Source organism: Ictalurus punctatus, chromosome 18 (genome assembly GCF_001660625.3).
Source record: "Ictalurus punctatus breed USDA103 chromosome 18, Coco_2.0, whole genome shotgun sequence".
Classification (NCBI taxonomy): Eukaryota; Metazoa; Chordata; class Actinopteri; order Siluriformes; family Ictaluridae; genus Ictalurus; species Ictalurus punctatus.
In genome coordinates, this window is record NC_030433.2 from 6,129,641 (window position 1) to 6,157,280 (window position 27,640).

General features: G+C 38.6%; 2 protein-coding genes across 3 annotated transcripts in view; both read left to right on the forward strand.

The window, feature by feature from the left end:
- The window catches only part of atp8b1 (ATPase phospholipid transporting 8B1), a 34,106-nt gene extending 9,433 nt beyond the window's left edge, over positions 1-24,673 (forward strand). Inside the window, exons 2-28 of the mRNA XM_017492476.3 lie at positions 4,676-4,833; positions 6,238-6,335; positions 7,107-7,220; positions 7,840-7,938; positions 8,079-8,140; positions 9,450-9,522; positions 9,664-9,734; positions 11,281-11,363; positions 11,610-11,768; positions 12,088-12,176; positions 13,398-13,588; positions 14,168-14,376; positions 15,571-15,614; positions 15,778-15,934; positions 16,119-16,307; positions 17,988-18,100; positions 18,338-18,502; positions 18,783-18,894; positions 18,977-19,052; positions 19,190-19,316; positions 20,018-20,303; positions 20,419-20,642; positions 20,989-21,072; positions 21,173-21,418; positions 21,576-21,714; positions 22,181-22,311; positions 22,740-24,673. Coding sequence (XP_017347965.1) covers positions 4,692-4,833; positions 6,238-6,335; positions 7,107-7,220; positions 7,840-7,938; positions 8,079-8,140; positions 9,450-9,522; positions 9,664-9,734; positions 11,281-11,363; positions 11,610-11,768; positions 12,088-12,176; positions 13,398-13,588; positions 14,168-14,376; positions 15,571-15,614; positions 15,778-15,934; positions 16,119-16,307; positions 17,988-18,100; positions 18,338-18,502; positions 18,783-18,894; positions 18,977-19,052; positions 19,190-19,316; positions 20,018-20,303; positions 20,419-20,642; positions 20,989-21,072; positions 21,173-21,418; positions 21,576-21,714; positions 22,181-22,311; positions 22,740-22,970 — 3,714 coding nt within the window. The 5' untranslated portion in view covers positions 4,676-4,691 and the 3' untranslated portion in view covers positions 22,971-24,673. The remainder of the gene's footprint in view (positions 1-4,675; positions 4,834-6,237; positions 6,336-7,106; positions 7,221-7,839; positions 7,939-8,078; positions 8,141-9,449; positions 9,523-9,663; positions 9,735-11,280; positions 11,364-11,609; positions 11,769-12,087; positions 12,177-13,397; positions 13,589-14,167; positions 14,377-15,570; positions 15,615-15,777; positions 15,935-16,118; positions 16,308-17,987; positions 18,101-18,337; positions 18,503-18,782; positions 18,895-18,976; positions 19,053-19,189; positions 19,317-20,017; positions 20,304-20,418; positions 20,643-20,988; positions 21,073-21,172; positions 21,419-21,575; positions 21,715-22,180; positions 22,312-22,739) is intronic.
- Positions 24,674-26,048: 1,375 nt separating this feature from the next.
- The window catches only part of dym (dymeclin), an 87,714-nt gene continuing 86,122 nt past the window's right edge, over positions 26,049-27,640 (forward strand). For both annotated transcript variants that reach the window (XM_053687952.1, XM_017492477.3), the window contains exon 1: positions 26,049-26,250. The gene's annotated coding sequence lies outside the window, so the exon portion shown is untranslated. The remainder of the gene's footprint in view (positions 26,251-27,640) is intronic.

Genomic DNA, 27,640 nt, shown 5'->3' on the forward strand with positions numbered 1-27,640 from the left:
TAGGTTTTAGTCACTGGCACCCGATCTCGAACACCTGATTCTAATTTTATGGATTTGAATGTGATAAATCTAGGGGTGTACTTACTTTTTCCATGTGACTGATCTGTTTGTTTATTTGATAATTTACCTTGTGCAAATTACTACAAAATGTCAATTTTATGTGTCATTTGATAGAGTGCATCACCTTTATTAATAGGCACTGTTTCAAAGAGGATCAATTGTTTGCTTGTGAAAATATGTAAAAAAAATAAATAAAAAAATAAAAGGGCAACCATTTCCATGGGGTGTACTTATTTTTTCACATGACTGTAGGTGAGGATTTTAAGGAGTATGGTCTTATATGGGTATAGGTCAGGATATTTGGGAGCATATATCATCTATTTGGATATTCATGAGCATATGTCCCTGTGAATATTTGGGAGCATGTGTCCTCTATGTGCATGTTAGGGAGCATACAGTATATCCTCTATATCAGTGGTCACCATCCCTGTTCCTGGAGATCTACCTTCTTGAAGACTTTAGTTCCAACCATAACCCACCTGACCATCTAGTCATTGCCTTAAGAAGTTCCTGATCAGCTAAAAGAGGTGTGTTGGATTTAGGTTGGAGATGAAACCTGCAGGAAGATTTATATGGGTTACCTTGTCAGGAACAGCACCCTCCTACCTCAACTCTCTCCTGAAGGTCCCTTTCCAGAACCTTCACGCTAACTGTTCCTCAGTGGTGGAATGCACTTCCAATCTCAATCCGGACCGCAGAATCTCTCACCATCTTCAAAAACAGCTAAAGACCCACCTCTTCCGTGAACACCTAACCAACTCATAATAATAAAAAAAATAGATATATTGCACTTACACCTCTACTCTGTGCACTTTGCTTCTTCTGGAACTCAATTAATGGATCTTGTATGGTAGCACTACTTGTATTGTTCTCTGCTTGATATATCGCTTTGCTTGTATTTTTCTCATTTGTAAGTCGCTTTGGATAAAAGCGTCTGCTAAGTGAATAAATGTAAATATCTCAAGGATGAAGATTGGTGACCGCTGCTTTATATGAATATAGATCTGAATATTGGCTATGTTTGCTTTATATGCATATCGGGATATATTAGCAGTCTGTGCCACCTGTATGGGTATAGATCAGGATATTTGAGAGCGTATATCCTTTGTAATGGATTCTACAATATTTTTGTCGTAAGTTAATCAGCTTTACATACAGTACGTTTACATGGACGACGATAATCCGATATTAACCCGATTCAGACGATACTCTGATTAAGAAACTAGCACATAAACAGCGATCATTGATGACTGTAATCCAGCTAAACTCGTACTCGAAGTAAACACAAATCGAATTAAGACATGTGGAGTATTCCTGTTTTAGTTGCATTATCGACGTGTATTACAGAAATGTACACACCTTAATCATACTATTAACGCCGTGTGGGAGTCATCACCGCATTTTGCGACAGGACACGATCACACACGGCAGCGCTCAACCATTTGACGGCAAACGAGAGCACGGCTGTGTCCCAAACCGCGTACTTACCTGCTATATAGCAGGTGAAATACACGTATTAAGGCTACTATATAGCAGGTAAGTACGTGGTTTTGGATGCAGCCCACGGCTTCAAGCAGTTTTCTATTTGCACGTGTAGCATGCCAAATAATTAACTGCACCTGAAGCTTTTGTAAAATTAAAAAAGAAACACACACAACTGTATACGGTACCATAATGAAGATGAACTGTGTGTCGATACTTGAAATTCTGGAGGGAACGTCGGACAGCGTGGCGTGGGGACGTAATGATGTGTGCCGGTAATCCAGTTATCTTCTATAACATGTAAAACGGGAACATGAAAGGAATATTCTAAAAGCGACTCATGTAAACACCTTCATCACAATATTGTCTTATTTAGAATAAGGTCAATAATTAGATTACTGCTGTCCATGTAAACATAGTCAGCAATTATCATGTCGATAATACGACTAAAACAGGAATACTCCACATGTCTTAATTCGATTTGTGTTTACTACGAGTATGACGTTAATCGGATTAAGGTAATAAAAAATTGCTGTTTACATGGTAGTTTAACCAAAGTTTTGTCTTAATCGGGTTAATATTGCGTTATTGTTGTCCGTGTAAACGTACAGACAGTTAAATTTCCGTCTCAGTTCTGTACTTGGCTGCTTTCTGAACGTACACATTGGTAAGTTTATTTTGAATGATCTCTGGGCTGTTTGAACAAATGAGGTGCTTACTGTATAATAAAATCAACAAACCCAGGTGCACTGAAATTTTTCTTTCTTTGGAATTTTCGAAATCGTATTCAAGTTTACAATGTTTAGTAAAGGCTCAGTCAGGGTGAATAGAGCGGTTAGAATAGGAAACTTTTGGAAAATGGAAAGACCCCGAAAGGCTTTTTTGGAGTGGCATCACAGACATGAGAGGCGAGGTGAACAGGTCTGCATTCCATACCTGTTTATGATGCCGTTTTTAGCAGACAGAGGATCCCTCTTCGGTTCTTTTGGTTTTGTATTCCCACAGTCAATCTGAAAATCTAGGCCCTTTCTCTAGACTTTGCATTGCATAGAGATTCCAGACGACTCGTTGATACGGATCTGTAGTTGTATGGTGTGATGACATATTTTACGATAAGACGGTCAGATCAGATTGTTTAATTTTTGTAAAACCGTTAAAAAATCTGAAAAGATATGTTCAGCTGAGGAGAGTAGCCCATTACGGGTGTGTAATACGAGACCAGGGAATTAGCATTTCCCAAGGCAGAGCTTACATTTTCACACTGAGAAGCTCTGTTTTCAGACCGAACCACACTCTTAAATATCGTGTAACATTCTCTATTAATAAACAAGACTACCCCTAATCATTAAATGGGGTAAAAGGGTAGTGTAAAGGAAAGCAACACACTTTAGTTACACCTAGTCCTCATTCCTGTACTCAAAATATGCATGGCATCCAGCAAAGAGCTCGGAAAACATCAGCTCATTGCGTCACTTTTTTTTTTACATATATGCAGAACCTGACCCGGTCAGTTGTGCTTTATTTGCATCATGCTTCGTAACACCAAAATAGTTTTTAGATGAATGTCTTTGCATGTTAAACTTATGGCTGTGTGTAGGAGGCTTAAAAAAGCTGAATCATTCTGTCGCAATCCGTGCTTTGTTCCGTGCTGCTGTTCGGTTCTGCTTGTGCTGTTACACAACACGGGCAGCTTGGAGATAAGGAAATTTGATCAACAGAATCATTTTCAGTGTTGCATCATCTAAAAGTAATCACATTACGTTTGGCTGATTATTCTTGAGGTTGGAATGACTGTGTTTAATATGTTAAAACATCATTATTATGGGTGTCATCTGTATTATTATTATTATTATTATTATTATTATTATTATTATTATTTTAACACTTAAAAATTCTGATTTCAAGCAGCTGATTTGATATTAAAAATTTGTACTGAATCTTTCAAATGTTTGAAAGATTATGGTTTTGTACGCTATTTTCCCTCCTTTACATTTTTTTTGTTGATATTTAATGCAAAATATCACTGAACACAATACAACACTGTTTTCCTGGCAATTGGTATATTAAAAAACAAACAATTACACATTAGGATATTAAGCAGTTGATTTTTATGTTAAGATTTACAGATTTGTTAAAAAAAAAAAAAAAAAAAAAAACTTTTCAGTGTTAATTTATTTCGGAGATGTTAAATAAAAATATCAGTTAAAAAAAGTATAAAAATGACAAACTCTGACTATAAACTGCTAATTTAATTGCAAAAGTTTTTATTCAATCAAATTTTTTTTTAATCTAATTTTTTTTTCAAAATTTTTCCATGGTAATTAATGTTTGTATCACTTTATTAATTAATCACTTTTTTTAATCACTTAAAATTAATCACTTTTTCATGCAACTTTTGCTGGTAGTTTAAAATTTCTAATAAAAATTACAAATAAATTGGAAGCAGCTGATTTGATAACATTTTGTACTGAATCTTTATTAGATGTTTGGGTTTTTTTTTTTTTTTTACCCACTTTTTATAGTTTTTTTTTATGTTACTTTTTGTGCATGAACCATGTTTGAGTTAAAAAAAAAAAAATCATTGTTTTTCTTCCTTTTCCTTTTCTGTAGACATTAAAAATATCACTGAACTTGTATTAAAAAAAATACTACATCTGTTTGGAAACTCATTAAATAAATAAAAAAATTATATATATATAATTGTATATCATAGAATTTAATACCTGCCCTCCTTTTGATTTTACAGTCATTTATTTTTGTAGACATTAAATAAAGGCATCACCATACTATAGTTTCATAGTTGTTTTTGTTTTTTAATCCAACCCTGTTTAGTTAGCGGTACTGTATATCATGGTACATGTTGTGTATCATAGAAGTGTCTTCAAGTATCATGATATAATATGTTTGCCATATTGCCTAACACTACACATTTATTGATCTTTCAAAAAAAAAAAAAAAAAAAAAAATCCTACAAAAGTATTAAAAAAGCATTCATTAGAAACCTGAGAACCTCTGGAGTAAATAATATAATTTGACAAAACAATCTACGTGTAAAGTTTGAATTTTGCGGGTCAAATCTTTTTCTTTTTCTTTGACTCCTAACGTCTCTGACGCGCCTTCTCCCTCTTTTTAGTCTTCAACCGTTCAAGATGAGTCGCCCACGTGTGGACTCCGAGGACTCCCTGACGCCCGATGATGAGGTGATGCCATACAGTGATGACGAGACTGATGACGAGTTGGAACCTGAGGAAGAAGAAGTGGCGCAGCCGAGCGTCCCAGCACCAGAACCCGGTTAGTGTCTGTTCCTATCAAGAAAGAATCGAACTAATATCTCACTTGTATAAGCCAATAATCTGAGTGCTAGCTGTTGTTCATGTGGCATTGGTGCATACAAGTGTATATAAGGAAAATAACATGTAAGTAAATAATTTATGAATTAGTGAAACATAGGGTGATGTTGAGATGGTTGTTTCACTGTGTGTATGTATGTGTATATATATGTGTGTGTGTGTATATATATATATATATATATATATATATATATATATATATATATATATATATATATATATATATATATATATATATATATATATATAAAATATGAGCTGCAACTACTAATCGCTAAAATCGATAACAATCAATTATGAAAATCGTTGTCAGCGAATCTCATTATCGATTTGTTGGTGTGCGCGCAGCATGTGTACTCATTACGTTCCTTTAGTAAACACTAAAGTTGTGCCCCAAATCATGTACTATACACTTACACTATGTACGGAGTACTCTACCATCTAGTGTGTGAATTTTAGAAAGGTAATATCATCTCAAATATAACACTAGCGTTTGTTTTATTTATTTATTTATTTATTTAAACTAACCGGAAGTATTAGCCACTTCCTAGTCAGTCACGCATGACATCATACGCACGCTAGCATTAGCAGACGCCCAGGGTCACCAACAATGACTTTCTTCAGTTTACTGTTTGTCAATGTTACCTTTTTATTCCCAACATGACCCCAGTCTCCATCAGGCGGAGTCAAAATATATATATACACACACAGACATGTACATATGTATATATATATATGTGTGTGTGTGTGTGTGTGTGTGTGTGTGTGTGTGTGTGTGTGTATGCTACCTTTCCTCTCTTTTCCTCTCAATGAGTCGGGGCAGAGCTAAATTAGTTAAGCTAAGCTAATCTTCTGTAGTGTTTGCTGCCCCCTTCAGTTCCGGAATAATTGCAGCCTCGGTACCTTCATATTACCTGCGGTACTGTAGAAAAACAAGTACCGCCACGTTTTAAGAATATTTATACCGAGGTATCGGTTCTCGTGACCTCCCCTCTATCTATCTATCTATCTATCTATATATATATATATATCTACATACATGTGTGTGTGTGTGTGTGTGTGTGTATGTGTGTGTGTATATATATATATATATATATATATATATATATATATATATATATATATATATATATATATATATATATATATATATATATATATATATATACACGTGTGTGTGTGTGTGTGTGTGTGTGTGTGTATGTCTCCTATACATATTTATGTAAATAATACAGAAAAAGGAATTGGAATCAGTAGATAATAATTATCAGCAAGTATTAGAAGATTGTTGAGTTTTGTTGATTTTAATCAATCTAACGCCTTTATATTCTTTCCTTGGTTATAGAAGTAGGATGGAAGGTCAAGGCAAACGACCGAGATTTCTGCAGTCTTCCTGAATTCCAGAAGAAGACGTTTTTGTGCTTCAAGAAGAGCAAGTACTCTGTAAGTGCACCCTTTCTGGAACCTTTACAGCAGCTGTGGAATAAGACTTGAACCTGGTCAGTTGCGAAAGTGCAGTATTATGTGCGTGTGAGACCAAGTGTGACGTGTACATCAGTGGAATGGAGTTGAACATGGACCGGAGGTATGGTTTTACTCCAAGTCGCATGCGCTAAGAGGAGTGTGTGTATTCAACAGAGCTCCAGTTTCTCTTTTGGAGAATTGAACCTTCTGTTGATTTTAGATGAATGAACAACAAATTGAAATTTGGACTCGCATGTTCGAGACCAGCTTTAGATCGATCCGGTTCAGTTTCTCAGCATGACGTGACGAATACGAACGATTGTCCTTAATGAAACCCGGACGCAGCAGCACTGATTTTGCAACGGATTTTATCAAAGGGCGTGAGTCACAGTTAGGCAAGAATAATAATCACATCTTAATATGTTAAATAGTGACTATTTTATGCATCTACTTCCTGTTCAACCGGAGTATTTGAATCCCTTACTGTCCTAATAATCCTGCTGACAGTCAGTCACCATGACTCAACTGTATCAGGAACAGCTCAGGAGAGGTTACTCACGTGTCTGAGACACAAGTGTAGCAGACTCAAATTAGTTTATGATGTTTATGTCGACTAGCCTGACCTGAATTGTTAGCTTCAAATGCCTTAAAGCTCTAATTCAAGCACGAGCTCAAGTTTGTGAGAGAAATCTATCTCCTGACGTTGAATCATCTCATGATTGTGACATTTGTGTCGATTTTATTTTTCAGGGAAATTCAATCAGGACCTATAAGTACAATGTTCTCACCTTCCTTCCCCTGAACCTAATCGAGCAATTTAAAAGAGCAGCCAACTTCTACTTCCTCATCTTGTTGATCCTGCAGGTATGTGGCTGATCTGCGAAAGAAACTAAACTACTCCTTATTGGAGTTAACAGAACAAACACTTACTTGGGTCTTTAGCTACCGTATTGTAAAACTTACCGCGCTTTACAGTGATGCTATAACTATAGTGTAAACATAATGAGGAAAAAAATAGATTCTAGCTAAACATGTGATTCGAAGAGAGAACACCACAGCTCATAAACAAAAGGTTATCCAAAGTTGTTTTTTGTTTGTTTGTTTATTTTTGTTGAGGGCACAAACACAACGTGCTACATAATCATATGCTTGCTAGCTAACTAGCGTGGGATATCACCTTTTAGCCTAGTAAGTTAGATTTCTGGGTAGCACACTGGAGATTTTATTTCCCTTGTAGGTTAGCTAAAGGATTTCTCATTAGTTCCCGTCTGGAATAAGGAATAATGTTAATTGATGCTCCCTAAAATGCAATTTACTGTAAGTGTAATAATTAAGTACCTTCTACTGTACCTCTGGTTTTCGTATAGCAGGTAGCAGTGTTTCCAGCTTTTAGCTCTTGATATCAATTTCATATATTGTATGAGAGATACCATTAGTAGTACAATAGTAATATCCCCCGCCCCCATCTCTTTCTTTTAAACAGATCATCCCACAAATCTCAACGCTGCCCTGGTATACAACACTGGTGCCCCTGGTGTTGGTGCTTGGCATCACTGCCATCAAAGATCTGATGGATGACCTGGTAACACACCGCTGCATGTGGTTTTTAAATTTAAAAAATTATATATTTTTTTATATATATTTATAAACGGGTTTTACACCCAAGAGATGACCCATGAAGCTTTGGCATGTTTTGATTGAAGTTCTCCATTTTGCTCACAGGCTCGCCACAGGTTGGACAAGGAGATCAACAACAGAAAGTGTGAGGTGCTTCTCAATGGCAGGTTGGTCAGTGAGAACTAAGGAACTGGTTAATTACTCAGAGAAAGTCAGCTCCAGAATTATTGGTACCCTTGGTAAAGTTTAGGGGGAAAATGCTTTGTGAGTAATTAGATTAACCTTGCACTAAAATGAGGGAAATCTAACCGTTAATTAATTTACTGTTTTAAAAAAATGAAAAACCCTCATCAATAATATTCTTTTGAACAAAACCACGTCAGAATTATTTGCACCCCATATGTTTACTGCTTTATGCAAAATCACTTGGTAACATTGTACTGAGTCTTGTCCTGTAATCCTTTAATGAGTTCTAAAATACAGAATTTCCGCCAAGATCCTCAGCTCTGCGGTTCGCCTCACAGCTTTTCAGTCTGTGAACTAGCATGGCTGTGTCATTAGCTTGGTTCTGTGGTCACTGAATCATTTTTTGTGTGAATTTGGACCTATTGTCCTGCTGGAAGATCCATCTATGAACCACATGTAACTTCTTGGGAGAAGTAGCCAGATTTTCATTTAAAATCCATGATTTTGGGATGCATATTGAGGTTCCCAGGGCCTTTTTAGGAAAAAAAAACTTACATCACATCATCACCAGCATTATCACAAATCCTCCACAGTTCTTAATATGCTCCTTTCATTTTACAGTGACTCCTCCACCTTAAGTGTTTGTCGTCATAAAGCTCTGTATGACCACAGAACCTCCAGATGCTTATGTTTGTGGTTAGGTTCATTTAAAGTTTCCTTCTGCTACACTTTCTCAGACTTCTGCAAATCTTCATCGGTGATAATTTTGCCTCTCTAACCGTCCTCCTCAGTATGCTTAGGTCAAAAAACACTTGCTTTTTTTTGTTTTTCAGTGGCTATGGCCTATTTTTTATTTGTTTATATATTTTTTTGTAAGCCATTGCTTGATTTATGAAGGCCAACACACTTTTGTCTCATTTAACATGTGTATTCTCTAAACCTCTGCATTCTGATGATCGATTAAGGGATTTTGGCCTCATATTTAAACTCCAGTGCATTAGGAAATTATGGATGACTGCTTAAGAGTTCCTAAAGGCTCAGGCATAGTTAAAAAAAAGTCCAATATAAATGGGAACCTCCTTCAGTTATATTCTGTTCATAAGAATGTCTAGGGGTGGCAGTAGTTGATTGAATAGAGGGATTCAGGTGAATCTGTCTGTTTTAAGCCCATTTTATTGAGTATGCAAAATTCTGTAAGTGACCGTATTAACCATTCTATGCAATCGGTAAATGAGTTTGTTTGCAACTGTGCTTTCATACGTATATTTAACGTGTATTATTTCATTCCAGCTTTCAGGAAGCCAAGTGGTTGGACATTCAAGTTGGCGATGTGGTCCGACTGAGGAAAAACGACTTCATTCCCGTAAGATTCTTCGTTCCAGCACTATTTGCTTGTTTGTTTGTTTTTTTTTGGGGGGGGGTTCCACATTTTCTTTGTTTCTACATCTGCTTGCTTATTTCATCCATGGTTCCATTTTGATTTAATTTTATTTACCTCATGTAGGCCGACATTGTGTTATTGTCCAGCTCTGATCCAAACAGCCTGTGTTATGTCGAGACAGCAGAACTGGATGGGTAAGAATCTCCTGCTTATGTTCATTATTATTATTTGCAAATCCATCTTTTTTCCTTTGTTTGCAAATCTGCTTTATTTGTTCATCCTAAAGGTACACACTGTGTAAAAGGCACTTTGTCATCCACATGTGCTGTAAGCAAGCCCAAAATCTAGACATGCAAAATTTGATGGCATTTCACAAGTTTTCATTCTTGATCAAACGACCGACTCTGAACAACCCCAATAAGAACGACTCTGATTCTGTTACAAACAACCCCGAGCCCATTAAGAACAACCCTGTTAAAAACGATCGAGTCCATTAAGAACGACTCGGACTCACTTTGGAACGACTCGGACGCTGTTAAACACGGTGTGGACTTCGTTAATAACATCTCTGAATCCATTAAGAATGACTGAGCCCCTTTTAAGAACATCTCGGACTCAGTTTGGAGCGACTTGGACTCAATTTGGAGCGACTCCAACTCCATTAAGGACTCCGTTAAGACTGACTCTGATTCTGTTGACTCACTGATAAAATTGACTCTATTAAAAACGTTATTACACTGAAAATGGCACACACTTAAATGGATGAATTTTAGAAAATGACATATAATTTTATATCGAACACCTGTGTAGGGCAGAGTATACATTACATGATGTGTTATTTAGCAAACTTCTGCATCATGTTGTTTGAACAAAACAAATCCATTACATGCTCGCATGAAGTTGTGGATCTGTGCTGATTTAGCCAAATAAACAACTGTTTGATTTGAGGGTGTGTTAGACACTCAACAAAGCGAGCGAATACATGACACACACGCCACTGCCTCGTTTTCTCTGCTTTATAAATGCAAAGTTTAAATGTAAATTTTCAACTTAAGAACATTAGCGTGAATCGAGTCTGTAAAACCATGTAATAAAATATTTGTGAAAAGTGAGTATTCTCAGTTAAGATAAGGACACCTAGAAATGAAAAGCATTTTAAAAATGTATAAATCTTCTATCTAGCTCTTAAAGCCGGTATATGAGCAAAATGTATAATTATTTTAATGATAGCACCTGTGTAGGGAAGAGTTTACTGCATGTTGTATTCTTTCACATATTTATGCATTATGCTGCTTAAACGAAACACCTGTATGCTCACACCGATCTTTGCCAAATGGACGAATGTTTGACTTGAGGGTGTTTTTTATAAATACTGGACAAAGGCAAAAGTACTCGACACACATGCCCCTGTTTTTTTTCCCCCTGCCTTTTACATGTCGAATGTTTTTAGTGTAGTATTTCACTATTCCAATAGTCAATATCGGCTTTCCTTTGCTTGGTCCGTCTTTGGTTTCATTGACGAGGCAGAAACTCTATTCAGCGTTCATAGCCTTTAATTGACAAAACAGACAGCAGCAGTTCGTCATGCATCAGAAAACATAATGACGCAAATGAACAAAGACAATTTTCCATGCAATACTGATCCTGTTTAATGGACCGTAGCATTCAAAAGAACTCTGTTGTGGAATGAAAGCTTTTGCTTTTGTATATTCTTTTTTTTTTTTCTTCTTTTCCCCACAGAGAGACTAATCTGAAGTTTAAGATGGGTTTGAAGGTGACCCATGAGAGGCTGCAGGAGGAGAATCAGCTGGCGAATTTCGATGGTAACTCCAAATATGCTTGTTTTGCTGACACATCAGTCATTAAGTGGACTCTTTAATCTCACCTTCATGTGAGAAGATGAATATAGATTATTATGATCGTTTATGATGAGCTCATTTGTTTGATGGGAAAAGATGAGTTAGGCCATTATGTTTTATCTTAAAGTAGAGATTTGTGTCCTGTTCGGCGCACACCTCTGTCTTGTACGTCTCATATCTCGCTTCTCTCCTTTTGCGTCTCTCTTGCAGCCATGATTATTTGCGAGGAACCAAATAACCGCTTGGATAAGTTTACAGGCACTATGAGGTGGAAGAACGAGGCATACCCACTACAACTGGATAACATGCTGCTCAGAGGCTGCAAGCTCCGCAACACGGAGGAGTGCCGCGGAATCGTTATATTTGCAGGTTTGGAATACTCGCCTCGACGTGTGTGTGTGTGTGTAAAGAAGCGCAGACTCAGAAATACAACTTCCTGCTCTGTTTTAACATCTCAACAGCTGGCTTGTATTTTACTGACAAGATTAGGAAAGCAAATTAACCGGTGTTCTATATATTCAAGCAATTTAAACTCCTACATTTGACTATGTTGACTGTTGTGTCAAATAAATAAATTCAGCCCACACACTTGTGTTTAAATGATAAGTCTAAGCAGTTCACACAAAAGATAAAGATGTGCCTAGATACTTACAGCTCTTACAAATGTAATTTCTTATTCCTTTTACAGGCGCGGACACTAAGATTATGAGGAATGGTGGAAAGACCAGGTTCAAACGCACCAAGATAGATTACCTTATGAATTACATGGTGTACTCGGTAAGGCATCGTAACAGCAGTGCTGTTCACTGAACCTGGATTTGTTTCCTTCTGTTTGATGACCTAGAACAAATAAGATACTGCTCTATAAGTAACTGATAAATATCTAGACTATATAACCAAACTATGTGCACACCTGTCCATCACACCCATATTCCCCAAACTGTTTCCACAAATTTGGAAGCACACACACACACACACTATACATGATGTTTTTGTATGCTGTAGCATTACAATTTCTCTTCAGGCCCAAGCACGAGTGAGCTGAACAGAGCACTGACCTCAACTGAAACTGACTGTGCATCATACCTTCCCACCAAAATCAGAGTAATGCTCATGTGCCTGAATGAGCACAAATCCCAACAGCCACAAAAAACAAATCTAGTGGAAAGCCTTCCCAAAAGAGATGAGAGTTGATTCTGTTACAGAAGTGAAAAGAGGAACTAGTCCATATTAATGCCTATGGCTTTGGAATGGGACGTTCAAGGACAGATCGGGGTCGGATGCTCAGGTGTCCACAAACTTTTGCCTGTATAGTGTACACTACCGGTGAAAAGTTTGGAGACACTCGACTGAAACGTTTCTCGTGATGTTAAAAAGCTTTTGATCTGAAGGTGTATGATTAAATGTTTGAAATCGGTGTCGTAGACAAAAATATAGTCGTGCCGACATATTCCTTTATTTCATTAGAAAACTAACATATATTTTATTTACAAAATTTTTTTTATTTAAACGGACGACTCAAAATATTCATAAAAGCAGCCGATAAGTGTCTGGCGTCGGTGGGAACTCCTGTAATACTGTTTAAAAAGCATCTCAGGGAAAATCCTCAAGAAATCGGGTGAGAAAACGCCAAGAATACATTTCTGGAAATTCTCGGTAAAAAGCATGTCTACTCTGAAGATGCTAAAATACTACATTTTATTTTGATTTTTTTTTTTTTTTAACACAACATAATTCCCATAGTTCCATTTGTGTTACTCCAGAGTTTTGATTACTTTATTATTATTATTATTATTATTATTATTATTATTATTATAAAATGTGGGGGGAAATAATTATAATAAAGAATGAGTGTGTCTAAACTTTTGACCGATAGTGTATGTGGTTAGGGAAATTTACTAGACCACTAGCTTGGAAATGTATGTCTTTTCTCTGTATGTGTATTGCATGGCGTTAATAATAAGAGAGTAAACTGGCTGTTGTCTCGTTGATGTGAAGATCTTCGTGATGCTGATCCTGATCTGTGCCGGCCTGGCGATCGGGCACACTTTCTGGTACGAGCTAATCGGCAGTAACGCCTGGTATCTGTACGACGGCCTAAACCAGTCGTCATCCTACAGAGGCTTCCTCACCTTCTGGGGCTACATCATTGTTCTCAACACTATGGTACCCATCTCGCTCTACGTTAGGTAGATATATTTCTATTTCTATATTTTTATTTTACATGTTAAACGGAAGCAGAGATATCCGAATATTGAGAGAAAGTTCACTTTTTTGTAAAAGTGGACACACTCGTGAGTTCGCCGCCTTCTACAAATATGATCCAGAGGCAAATTTTTGTCCGAATTTTTGAGGAAGCAGCGACATTTCATTTCTAACCGTTTTTATGAAGATTAATTGTAAAATAGATGGACATTTTCCTTTTCTCCCTTTAAAAGCCTTTAATAACCATGGTGCTTAGAGAAGGAGGCACTTGGATAGTAACATAACGGGAGCTAGTGCAACATTAAACGCAACTAGCAACTAAAAATGGATAAAAAGTATGATCTGGTGTTTGTCAGTAAATAAAACCAATTCAGGTTGGCAAATTGCTGCTGTCCAAGAGGAATAAAACACTTCAGGACGTGTTGTTATGCAAAAAGAATCAACTTCAGGGTAGTACCAGTATCCCCGCTTCTCATCACACAGCCCCAAGCGCTTTATTACTTGCACTACGCATTGCCGATCCATTCCAAACGTCCGATGTTCTCACCATCTCTCACTCTCAGTGTGGAGGTGATCCGTCTGGGACAGAGCAAGTTCATAAACTGGGATCTGCAGATGTACTACGCTGAGAATGACACTCCAGCCAAGGCCCGAACCACCACCCTGAACGAGCAGCTCGGCCAGATAGAGTACATCTTCTCGGACAAGACGGGCACCCTCACACAAAACATCATGGCCTTCAAGAAGTGCACCATCAGCGGGCGCACATACGGTAAGCGTATCGTGGCGTCACCGACGGATTAAACGCTTCTGTAGTTAAACGTGAACTATTTGATGAGCACTCTCCGAGATAGCAGGGACATCCTGCGTATGCCACGTGAGCTGTGAAAGAGTGCTAGAGCTTCGGAAAATCAAACCGGAACCTTTTATTTGCTAAGTCTGAATTATTCAAAGGGTTAAGACTCTGCTGTTGGATGTTTTGGTAAATATTAAGCGTAGGGTGGTGTGTAAACTGTACGCCATCCTCAGCCTGGTCAAACCGGCACTGTGTTTTTTAGTAAACGAAGGTCAGTTTGCAGAGCTTAACTAGAGTTTGAGCTTAATAAGGCACTCGGCACCCGGATCTCGGGTCAGGCGCGAGGACAGTTTGGACCGAGGACAGTTTGTCATAGTATCTTTAGGGGGAAGGTTATTTGAGATACGGGCCGTGTGTGTGTCTACGTCTTTGTCTTTTTATTTTGCGCAACTCTTTGTCGGGTTTAAGTTTCAGAGTAATTCAGTTACCACATGTTGAGTCACAAAGGGTCAAATAGTCACATTTTATACAACAGAGCTATTAAATTCTGGACGATTCTGATTGTTCAGAAGTTGTTCATTAACTTTCTATAACAGCAGCTCTGACAGTAAATTCAGCTCTAATTAATATCATATTTATGTGCTAGATCTTTTTTTTCTTTTCTTTTTTTTTCTTTTACTATAGAAACCGCTCACGCAGACAGACGCACTGAATAACTCAAATATGTCTAAGGACGAATAAGAATACAGAAAAATGACAAAATACTTGAAGATGTGCTGTTATTGCAAAAAATAATTTGTGGCGGTAACAGTAACTTTACAGGTTACATATAACAGCACCTTGATGATGATGATTATTTTTCTAGCAGCGCATGTCCCCAAAGTTTTTTTTTTTTAATTTTTTTTTATTCCTTCCTTTATGGCTTGGGTTTTAATCCACAATTGTACATGATGCTATTTTATAATACAAATCACTTATTGTTTATATATTCTTTTAGATTTTATTTTATTTTTTTAAACTTTTAAATTGCACAAAACCACAACACAGCAATACTTGAGACAGAAATACAACAGCATGAAATGTATTTTTTTTCCACACCTTTGCTGTGCATGATAATGTTCTCCAGCCTAATTTTATGCAGTAACATGGCTCTTTTTGTCTGGTCTATAGGAAATCCAACAAACAAAGACGGGGCCGCCCAGGACCGTGCAAATGTACTGAGCATCTCATTACTTTCCCACAACACACACACACACACACACACACACACACATACATACACACACACACACACACACACACACAGTGTTTAAAAGTCTTCAGAAAGTGGTGATGATTCATGATTATTCTGAATCTTCTCTGTTCTTTACTATGCAGCTTGTCGACTTCAGCTGGAACAAGTACGCTGACAGAAAGTTCCAATTCCTCGACAATCAGCTCGTTTCGCTCATCCGCTCGAAAAGCGACCCGGACATGCTGGAGTTCTTCAAGCTGCTCTCGCTTTGCCATACTGTTATGGTAGAGCAGAAGGACGGTGAGAAATTCAAACGTTAACACCGTGCGCTGCTCCGAGGAGCTGAGGAGATGATACCAGGGTTTTAAAAAGCAGATGTTGCAGGGCTATAGAAATGTTCCTTGGTAACAAATCAGCACAAACAGTTGTGAAAGTGATCACGCGATATGTCTGATTTGTAACGGTGACGGTGTTTCTTTCTCAGGTGATCTGGTGTACCAGGCTGCGTCTCCAGACGAAGGTGCGTTGGTCACAGCGGCTCGCTGTTTTGGCTTCGTGTTCCTGTCGCGCACGCAGGACACCATCACCATCAGCGAGATGGGAAACGAGGCCACGTACAATGTGCTCGCTCTCCTTGACTTCAACAGCGACCGAAAACGCATGTCTGTCATCTGTGAGTGCTGCACGTCTACATAGAAATATCAAGATTATCTACTCCTCTCTCTCTCTTCTTTTTCACTCTATGCTTCTTGTCTCACTCATTACTACCTCTTCCCTTCGTAGCGTCTTTATCTGCGCCTTTTCTTACTCATTTGCTTTGTTGTCGAGCATTACAACCAACCTTACACGAATTTCCTTATGAAAATAGTTGTTTCTGCTGCTGCTCCACACGGTCTTTTGACATCTTCAGTGACGGTAATGACTTCAACACGTCAGTCCTTTAGGTGGTCTGCAAAATGCTTTGTTTTTTTAGCTCCTGTTGTAGGTTCTGCCCTTTAGAATCTTTTGCATGCTGGTCTTCTCCTACAATTTGGCTCGTCAGGCTTATTTGCTTCGAACCCAAAATATTTTCACGGCACTTGCGCTGTTGCTCTTATCAACACACACCAGCCACAAACGCTGAGAGCCCGCTGTATTCGTAGCTCGTAGGTTATTGCTGTAAACCCAATACAGAATCTGACTTGGACACAGGTTTCAAAAATGTCTAATTATTACCGTTATCGCATCTTGTACCACATCACTTATGAATTCTCAATTCCGATGGGTCAGAACGTGCTTCTATAACTAATAATAGTTGGTTAGGCTGTTGTTTCTATGGTAACAGCTTGCAAAGTGAGTTTTCCGGTGGGTGTTCCATATAAACACACTAAAAACAAAGGTTGTATAAAAGAAGGTCCTCATTTAGCATGTATGGAAGGAGTCTCCAGTGGCAGCAGTTTGTAACAGTCAGATTTCCACCAACATTTGCGCTTTGCAGTTTTTGTTTGTTTGTTTTTTGCTTTATTAACACGGGGAGAGAGAGAGGGAGAGAGAATGGCTGGTGAGGGAGCACCAGGATGTTTTGCGGATGTTCCACAACAATAAATGGATTAAAAGTACAATGTGTCCATCCTTTTAATAAATAAAACTTCTTAGCTACCCCGCCTTGTGCTCGATGCTCCCTGGGATAGGCTCCAGGTTCCCCCGCGACCCTGAAGAAGGAGTAAGCGGTAGAAGATGGATGGATGAACTTCTTAGCTTTGGCAGTATAAGAGTGTAAGATCGCTGCAGTGTAAGAGGAATAAAACACTTCAGGATGTGCTGTTTCAGGAAAATCAGCTTCAGGGAGGTAACGGTAACTCCGCTTCATCACATCACCCTATTTATTTTTCTATAACGGCGCCCCCCCTGCCCAAGGAGTTTTTATTCCTTACATAAAACAAAAAAGGCAATGTACCAGTATACGAATCGCTTGTTATTACACCAGTTATCAGGGAGTGCGTGTGTAGTTAGGGATGTTTCCTGTTTACATATTCACAGATCTGGATTTCTTGACTTTGCTAAAAAATCTACTTGCTGCTGTATATATTTATATTTTTTTCATCGTTTGTTGAACTGTTGCATCATTGAGAAGAGGTGTGGCTTCTGCTGTGTACAAATGATAGTCCAGTAAAAAAAAAAAGAAAACAAGTAAAGACATCTTGGATAGAAATTGATTATAAATATCATTACTTTACACATTTATTAATTAGTTAACTGTGCAGATATGATTTGTATGACCGTATCGCTCATTTTGTGAATAAACACGTTAATACTCTAGAATAAATGTTTTGATTGCTTTATTTTTATTTATTTATTTTTTCTTTCTGTACAGTGAGACTTCCAGATGGACGCATCCGCCTGTATTGTAAGGGAGCCGACACGGTGATCTACCAGCGTCTCAGTCCTGACTCCCTACACCAAGAGACCACACAGACAGCCCTGGATGTAAGTGTGATCTCATTCGTTATATTTAACAATATATCAAATTATATATATCTCAAGTCCGTGATGATGATGATGTCAGCAAGTGATGAGTAATGTCTAGAATAGGATAATCGCCATAAAGATTTATTATTATTGACTACCGACATTATTATGATTTAAAAGCAGGGAAGACTTCTGTCTTTACGCAGATCAATATTGATGATCCGCATAAACCTGGTTTCTTTGTTGTTTTTGTAGATTTTTGCCAACGAGACTCTGCGGACGTTGTGTCTGTGTTATAAAGATATCAGCGACGAGGAGTTTGAGTTGTGGAATCATAAAAACAAGGAGGCCAGCGTGGTCATGACCAACCGGGAGGAGGCTCAGGACGCCGTCTACGAGCTCATCGAGACAAACCTGATGGTAAGCACGTTGCTTTGAACTTCTAAACGTTGTGTATCATATACTTTTTAACCACATGCTTTGCACTGATGCGTTGCGCTCGTGTGCGCTTGCTTTGCTCGTGATGCGTTATGGCGTTATGGAATGTATTGAAGATTGACGTGGCATATTTTGTTCATCTCGACTGCAATGCGTCTGTTACCGACTGTGTGCTTCATAGTGATTTTAATTTCCTCCAGTGTGGAAAAGCTTACTTTCTCAGTTTATATAACTTTAACATTTTGTTTCTTCATTTGTGTAGCTGATTGGAGCGACAGCCATTGAAGACAAGCTTCAAGATGGAGTTCCTGAGACCATCGCCAACCTGGCTAAGGCTGACATCAAAATTTGGGTTCTGACTGGGGACAAGAAAGGTTGGTGGCCAGCTAAGAGAAAATGTGCGGAAAGTTTTACTAGTTTTGAGTGAGTAATTGAATGTGTTTCTTGGTTTAACAGAGACCGCTGAGAACATTGGATACTCTTGTGAGCTCCTGACGGATGACATGGCCATTCACTATGGAGAGGATGTAAAGTAAGCTTCATGATGGTCTATACACACCTTTTTTGTTTCTCCCTGTGCGTGCGTGTGTGTGTGTGTGTGTGTGTGTGTGAGAGAGAGGAAGAGAGAAGTGTCTTATTGTCATTTCTGTTTTTTTTTCCTCTGTGTAGTCAGAAGTTGTCAGACAGACAGGCAAAGCGGAGGAACGAGGCCGGAGCAACGGGCAAGAACAAGACACAAGAGCTATTTTTCACTGAACCTGGCAAGAACGCTCTCATCATTACGGGAGGCTGGCTGGTACGAGGAGAAATTTCATTCAGAATGTCACAATGTTTCTTCAGCTCTGGACCGTCATTTTCTCAATACATTTAAAAATGAATTGGTGAACACTCACTATGCTTTTCCACCATGCACCTGTGTGCTCTGGACACACAAAAACATTACACACTCTCCATAATTCAAACTAAACTATTGGTTGGGAGAAAGCCCGAGAGTGTGAGGTCAAGAGTGACAGACAGAGAGAGACACTGAGTCAGAGAGAGACCGACAGCGAGAGATTTTTTTTAATTAACAGAGACTGACCAAGAGAGAAAGAGACTGAAATGGAGACACACAGATGGACAGACAGACAGTGAGCATGACTGACTGACACAGTGAGCATGACTGACTGACAGATATAGAGAGTTACAGATAGTGAGAATGACAGAGAGAGAGAGAGAGAGTCAGAGAGAAACAGACACAGGCAGAGAAGAGAGACAGACCGACAGACACAGAGAAAGGGATGGAGAGAAACCAGGGCAGAGGTGTGGACATAGAGTACAGACCCAGACTAAACTACACCTCATGCGTTACAACCCAGAAGTGGTTGTGTAATAATTCAACTCTCAAAGCATGGAAACTGATTCCTAAACAAAGGTTTGCATTTTGCTGGGAAACACGCATCAACATCATCACTCACTCTCTCTTTCTCTCCATCTCCTCTTTGCCTTTATCTGCAGAACGAGATTCTGTATGAGAAGAAGAAGAAGCGTCGACGTCTGCGTCTACGTCGTCTCGGGAAACGCACCCCCCCCGCCGACCCTCAGGACGGCCAACCCATCAACGACTCTGAGAAGGAGATGAGGCAACGTGATTTTGTGGACATGGCCTGCGAGTGCAGCGCTGTCATCTGCTGCCGTGTCACCCCCAAACAGAAGGCCAACGTGGTGAGTCTGGTGAAGCGCTACAAGAATGCCGTCACTCTGTCCATCGGCGACGGAGCCAACGATGTCAACATGATAAAGAGTGAGTAGCTAAAGGAAGACTTGAGGATCGAAATGTTAACACCAGGTCAGAGCCGTGCCAAAGGAATGATATCATATAGAACACTACTTTTCTTTTCTGTTTTCCCACGGCACAGCTGCAGATATTGGCGTGGGCATCAGCGGGCAGGAAGGCATGCAGGCAGTGATGTCCAGTGACTACGCTCTCGCTCAGTTCCGCTACCTCCAGCGCCTCCTGCTGGTGCACGGCCGCTGGTCCTACATCCGCATGTGCAAGTTCCTGCGCTTCTTCTTTTACAAGAACTTCGCCTTCACCCTGGTTCACTTCTGGTACTCGTTCTTCAGTGGATTCTCCGCACAGGTGAGGGCCAAAATCTTAGGGTTTCCTAGAAGATAAGATCAGGGCTTTTAAATTCCAGTCCTAGCACTGAAAGACGAGAGACGAGCACAGTTTGGTGATTTGAAGACTCCTCATATAAGTTCATCAGGTCTAGTGTGCAAATCATTCAATCGGATTACCCCACCCCATCATTGATTACTTTCAGTAACAGTAACCACCTCACTTACTGCTCTCTATATAATCAATTTTCATGTTGAAATGTTTAATTCTATTCGTTTTTGCTTGTTTTTAGAGACTTTTGCACCATCCTTTATGACTTTTTTTTTTTTTTTTTTAATAATCGACTGTCATTTTTATTATGTGCTAGATCGCCTACGAAGACTGGTTCATCACCCTTTACAACGTGTTGTATAGCAGTTTACCTGTCCTCCTCGTTGGGCTTCTGGATCAGGTGACTTTTTTCAACCAACTGCTTTATCCTACAAAATACCTCCTTCATAAAGGAAGATCTGCATTCCAACTCGAATATTTCTCTCATGTCTCGTACCTAGGATGTGAACGACAAGCTGAGTTTGCGCTTTCCGGGGTTGTATCTGCCGGGTCAGCAAGGATCGCTGTTTAATTACAGGAACTTCTTCATCAGCCTGTTTCACGGCCTCTTCACGTCCCTCATCATCTTCTTCATCCCGTACGGTGCTTTCCTGCAGACGATGGGTCAGGACGGAGAGGCGCCGTCCGATTACCAGTCCTTGGCCGTGGTCACGTCATCCTCGCTCATCATGATCGTCAGCCTGCAGGTATCTGATCCTGAAACGAAACATTTCGAATTGTGAATCTTACTAACGAAGGGCAGTCTGAATTTGTTTGTTTTTTAAACCATGGTGGTTGGGTATTGGTTTGTTGTCATTTGTTCATAATCCGATGTTGTTTCCGGTTTTTGTTGTTTCCGACCAGATCTCTTTGGACACCTCGTACTGGACGTTTGTGAACTGCTTTGCCGTTTTGGGCAGTATAGCCATTTACTTCGGCGTCATGTTCGACATACAGAGCGCAGGAATACACGTCATCTTCCCATCGTACTTCAAATTCACTGGTGTGTAATACTTCCTGTAACGCCATAAGGATTAAACACGTCTAAAACGTTCACTGGCTTTGCTGTCATTGGAAGCGAATGGTGGTGTTCATGTTAAATTATGAATCCCCTCAATTTGTTGCTGCTATAGAAATGATAATGTATCAGAATGAGTGTATTAATAAACTAATTTCAGAGGAAAATGAATGAAAACCTTCTGACCAATCAGATGAATTCACCAGCGCTGTGGTGTAAAAGTATAATAATGTAGTGACAGCAAATATTCCACATTTAAAGCTCAACTTAAAACACACTTTTTTTAAACTTGCATTTGACTGCTGATGTCTACTTTTCTTTTTATTATTATTATTATTACCGTTGTTATTCTTATTAACTTTTATATGTTTTATTGTTCTGTGTACTGCTTGGTTACTACATTATAAACAGTGCTTCTCTCCAAATCTTCTACGCCCCCCGCCGTCCCCAGGTGTCGCAGCTAACGCACTTCGCCAGCCATACCTGTGGCTCACCATCATTCTAACGGTGGGAATCAGCCTCCTGCCAGCCATCTGTACCCAGTTCCTCTGTAAGACAATCTGGCCCACAGTCGGAGACAAGGTACGGGATTAACCAGTTGTTAAAATACACGACTTCACGATACTAAACTTGAAAAGATTTCCGTTCTACAGAATAAATCCTACTGTGTATGTCTTCTGCTTTTCAGTTCTTCATAGTTAAAGGAAACACACTAGTTTGTTTTCAGTCTTTATTTTTATCCACCACATCTTTATTTCCCTGTACTCGATAAATCAACGAAAACGCGTTCGCCCAAAATTTTTGTGATTTTTAAAACGCACAATAGCAGTCGTCGGCTTTCTAAACCTAGGAGCAATACTGTAAAAACTTAGTGTGATTCATGTTAACACACAAGGGTATTAAACATTTATATAATTTCTGTAGATGTTTCTTTTACATGAATTATTCTAATTTCTGTTTGTGCTTTATTTAGTCGGTTGCACTTCATCACTTTCTCTCCGTACCTGTAGGTTCTTAGAAACAGGAAGAAGTACGAGAAGGAGGAAGAGGAAAAGAGGAGGGTTACGACTTTCAAACGCGGCGCTCGCTCACGCCGCTCCGCGTACGCCTTCTCTCACTCCCCAGGTTACGCCGACCTCATCGCTTCGGGCCGGAGCATCCGGCAGAAGTCAAAGAGGCGGCCGGATATTCGGGAGAGCATCAGGGAGGAGCCCATAGCCGAAAGCATCGGAGACATTTGACCTCGAGATTGTTTAGACAGGCAGGAAAGGCTGAATATTTTACACCCAAATGTTTTACATATGCAGCTTGATTATGGAATCGAAATGTTTAAGGAAACACTCACTCAGAGTCTTGGTTTTAATAATTCGAAAGGAAAAACGGGCATGACGCACGATAAGTTTTGCCACCTGCTGTCTGAAGAGGTTCGAGGTCGTTTTTTTTTCCACCCCTCCATATCGACTCTTAAAGCGCTAGTCCAAGGGTTGGGACCACTTGATCTGCTCCCCTTATTTCCGTCAAAAATGAAACCGGGCCCAGTGGAAAGGGAGTAGTGAAGGTCACTTAAGGGCTTGCGGAGCTCTATATACAGCATGATTTTTGCATTAGCTATAAAAGAGCAGAATGAGCCAATGAGAAAGTTTACACAAAGGGAAGTGAGTGAGACTTTCTCCCACTCACCACAAAAAAAACCAACACTGGTTTTAAAAAGAATACACTGTGCATGAAAAAAACAACTAAATATCTCAGGATTTTATCTTTCTTGTTTTTTTTGTTTTTTTTTAAAGAAGGTGCATTTATATAGGAAGTCCATTTATTAAAATGATGGAAAAGAAAAAGATAATTGCTAGAGAAAAAAAAGATCCATAATGGTAATTATTGGTACAGTTGTTGCATCAAAAAATGTAGCTTCATATTTCACAGCTTCACACAGCAGAATGAATTTACTCAACATATTTATGCCAGAATGGTAAATCTTGATGAAAAATCACCCAAATCGTACACGAAAAGAGCCGAATCTTCTCGAATTTTATCTTTGTTCTACCTGAAATGCTACGAACCTGATTATATATTGTTACAAAATCCACTAATAGGATAAAATGTTGTACTGTGCAAATGTTTTCTACATAATGCACCTTTCAAAGCTTATTTATCGCCCTTAACTCTGCCTGGAACATCTTTCTCAGTTGCAACGTAACATAAGCTTCATCGGGGCAGAGAAAGGAGCTCATGTTATAACGTCTTTTAATTTATTTACGTTTGTGAATATTTTTCGTCTCTCACATGAATCTTAACTGTAAGGCTTGAATCTTTACCACATTAATGCCTTTGCTCTGCGTGATGGATTATGCTCAAGCACCCTTTTTTTTTTTGTTTTATTTGTTTTTTTTGCATTAAGGGATGACTGGGTGTATGTGGGATGGAGAACTTCTACATAATGTTTACACTACTGTTGCTACTTTTGCACTTCTGTCTCCTCTTGTTGAGATGATCAGCTATGATCAGAATGGTGTCATTTTCTTTACTCACTACGTGACTAGTGTTTGTCGTTTTTATTTTTCTCCTCTCCTTCATGTTTGTTTTGTGTCAAACATTTCCCATACTTCTGCACCCCAAAATTCTCTTTATGAACTAAGAATTTATTCAGATACAGTTATGAATATCTATGCATTGGTAATGGAATTCGTTAGTTGAGAAAAGTGTCTATTTTTAACAAATAAAAAAAGAACTGTTACATATTTAAACTCAATTTGCCATAATGGATGATTTATGTGACTTTTTAACACTGCTGTTTTCTGAACAAGAACAAGTGCCTGAATGGCCAGCAATGCCAGTGCCGTATGCGTAATAAGAAAAACAACTACATTTTACAGAATGTCATTTTTAATGTATTGTAATATACGTTGTACAAATAACTATAAATAAAGGTGTACAAATAACTGTACATTTGTTGGAGTTACTTTTCCTTGTTTCTGGAGAACCATCAAGGGTGTATCTTTCGTACCTGTAGCGTGCATCTGGAAATGTAAATATACAGTAGTTTACATTTTAAAAAATGATTTAAGGTGCATAATTGGGCCTTAAGGACCACTGATTTACCTGTAAACTTTATTCTGAAAGGTAATTAAAGGTACACCACATGCACCTTCCCAAAGTATATGCATGATGAAGTAATATTGAAATATCTTAAATAAATGTAAATGTAATAACTAGCATTAGCGTTAATCCTCTAATGCATGAATTAACAACTTTGTGTATTTGCTAATTCCATGCTAAAAAAAAATCCAACGCTGCTGCCCAATTTAGAGCAACAATGTAGCCATTTTCAACAAAGAAAAAAAAATGTTTCCTGAAATGAGTTAACACTTTTTTTCTTTTTTTTTTCTTTCTTTTTTTAAATAAAAAGTTTTTTTTCCCCCTTAGATTTAATTTAGGTAAATGCTTTTTATTTATTTTTTAAATTATTTTTTCAAATGGCACCCCATTCATGAGATCATCCATGTAGACTGACTTTCTTTCTTTTCATTTTTTTTTTTTTACTGTTAATGTTGTTTTAAATGTTATTACTTTCCCAGAACATTTTAAAAAGGTATACTGTTCATTTTAATAGCTAAGAGCAGTTTGCAGACTGACCCTAGTTCAAGGGGTCGGGAATCTATGGCTCTTTCAGTGAATGAATATATATACATACATATGTATATATGTGTGTATGTATATAAACAAAACAATTACGAAGGAATATGACGTAATTCATAATCGATGCATCTTATATTAATTTACCATTTGATGAAGCCATCATAAAGCCATCATGGGTAAATGAAGTCCAAGTGCCACCTACAGGCCTATTAAGTGAAGTGCATGCTGTTAGGTCAAGAACACGCGAAAAGCGAAACGGCCTTTATTACATTACCACTTTTTATAATTATGCAATAATAGTAAACGTAACTATAATAATAACAAGAAAAAAAGTTAACTTTCCTCTGGCTCTTTAAAGAAAAAAAAAATCATAACCTTTTTTGCCTTTGATGGCTCTGCAAGCTGAAAAGGTTCCTGACCTTTTTGCTTTTGTTTATTTATTTATTTCGAGCAATTTTATTATTTAAATCTGTCAAATTCTAAGAATAACACCCACATAACACCAGCGCAGGAGGCATCGAGTTTCACGTTACAATGACGCAGTCCATACTTCCCTTATTGGTCGTCTATCAAGTCCCGCCTTCAGTGCTAGGACTGGCTTAGAACTCATAAACCGCCTTCTGATTGGATAGTGAGCTAGTCTTAGCCAATCGGAGTGCGCGAGGCGGGTGTAAACGAAATAAAAATAATAACGCTTCACTTCCAGCTGTACGGTCGCTGGGCGACGTGGACGGCACGTCAAATTGTTAGCTAACAAGCTAAGCTGGCTAGTGGATATTAGTGTGAATGCGCTGTCCTCGTCCTTTTGAAATTTTCTATCTCGACACGAAGAGCTGCAGAAAAAGGATATTTCTAACAAGAGCTGTCATAGCCGCCATTTTGTGGGTAAGTTAACGCCGAATTAACGCTTTTACACTCATTTAGCCGGCTCACTAGGTAGCTATGCTAACTTTGAATCTGCGTAGACGGTGGCCGGGCTAGCTGGTGCTAGGTATAGCTATGTAAGCTAAGTGTATGCGATAGAACGGCATTCTTTCACATAGGACAATATAAATAAATTATATATGTATATAAAGAGAGAATAATGTATCTAATATAACATTACTTTTTTCCTTTAAAAAAAAAAAAGCTAACTAGCGTTAGTGTAACTAGCTAGCTGTCACGGTCACTATCAATACTTGGCTGGCAAGTAAGTTTTTTTCAAACTAAAATGACTTCCTGGTTGAAAAGTGTCACTTTGTATGGTTTCAGCTAAAACACGAATTTGTTTCGCATCATTCGGGTAGATTTAGTCTTTAATATCTGGTTAGAAACAGCAGCTGGTGGTTTAATAGTGCACTATCATGATACTGTACAAGACATTTTCGAGCTAGTCAGCTTCAGTCATTAACTAGTTATTACGTCACTACGACGCTTTTGCGTTCTCAATTCTGATTGGTTGACTCATTTACTCGCGTTGTCTAGATCTTGTTTGTGAACAGTAGCATGACAGAAAGCTGTGATTTTATTTGTGTTTATCTTTGTCTGTTAGGTGTGGAGATGTTTTAGGGAGTTTATGATTACAAGCCGAATTCTGAAAAAGTTGGGACAGTATGGAGAACGCAAAAAAACCCCAGAAAAGACTCGTTTGAAAATTTATTTCACCCTGTGCTGTATTGAAAACACATTAAATACATTATTTGATGGTTTCGTTTGTGAATTGAATTTATTTTTGAAAATACACAATCGTTTCAAATCTGCAACACACTCCAAAAAAGTTGGCATAGTCGAATGTTTACCTTTTATTTTAATAACACTTATTAAGGGTTCGGGCGCTGAAGACACCAGTTGGTTTAGCAAGTGAAATTTTCCCCCATTCATCCATTATGCATTTCTTCAGCTGCCTGTCTGTATGGGGCCTTCGTTGCCTTGTTTTGCGCCTCATAATGCACCACACACTCTCAATCGGAGACAGGACAGGACTGCAGCAGGTCATGCTAGCACCCGCACTCTCTGCTTACGCAACCATGTGCTTGTAATCCGGGCAGAATGTGGTGGTGTTGTCCTGCTCTGAATGGCAGCATATATTACTCCAAAATGTGTACATATCGTTCTGCATTAATGCTGCCCTCAAAGATGTGCAAGTTACCCGTGTCATGGGCACTGACACACCCCCATACCATGACACACGCTGGCTTTTGGACCTGACGCTGATAACAGCTTGGATGGTCCTTTTCCTCTTTGGCCCAGAGCACGACGGCTATTTTATCCAAAAACTATTTGAAATGTCGACTCA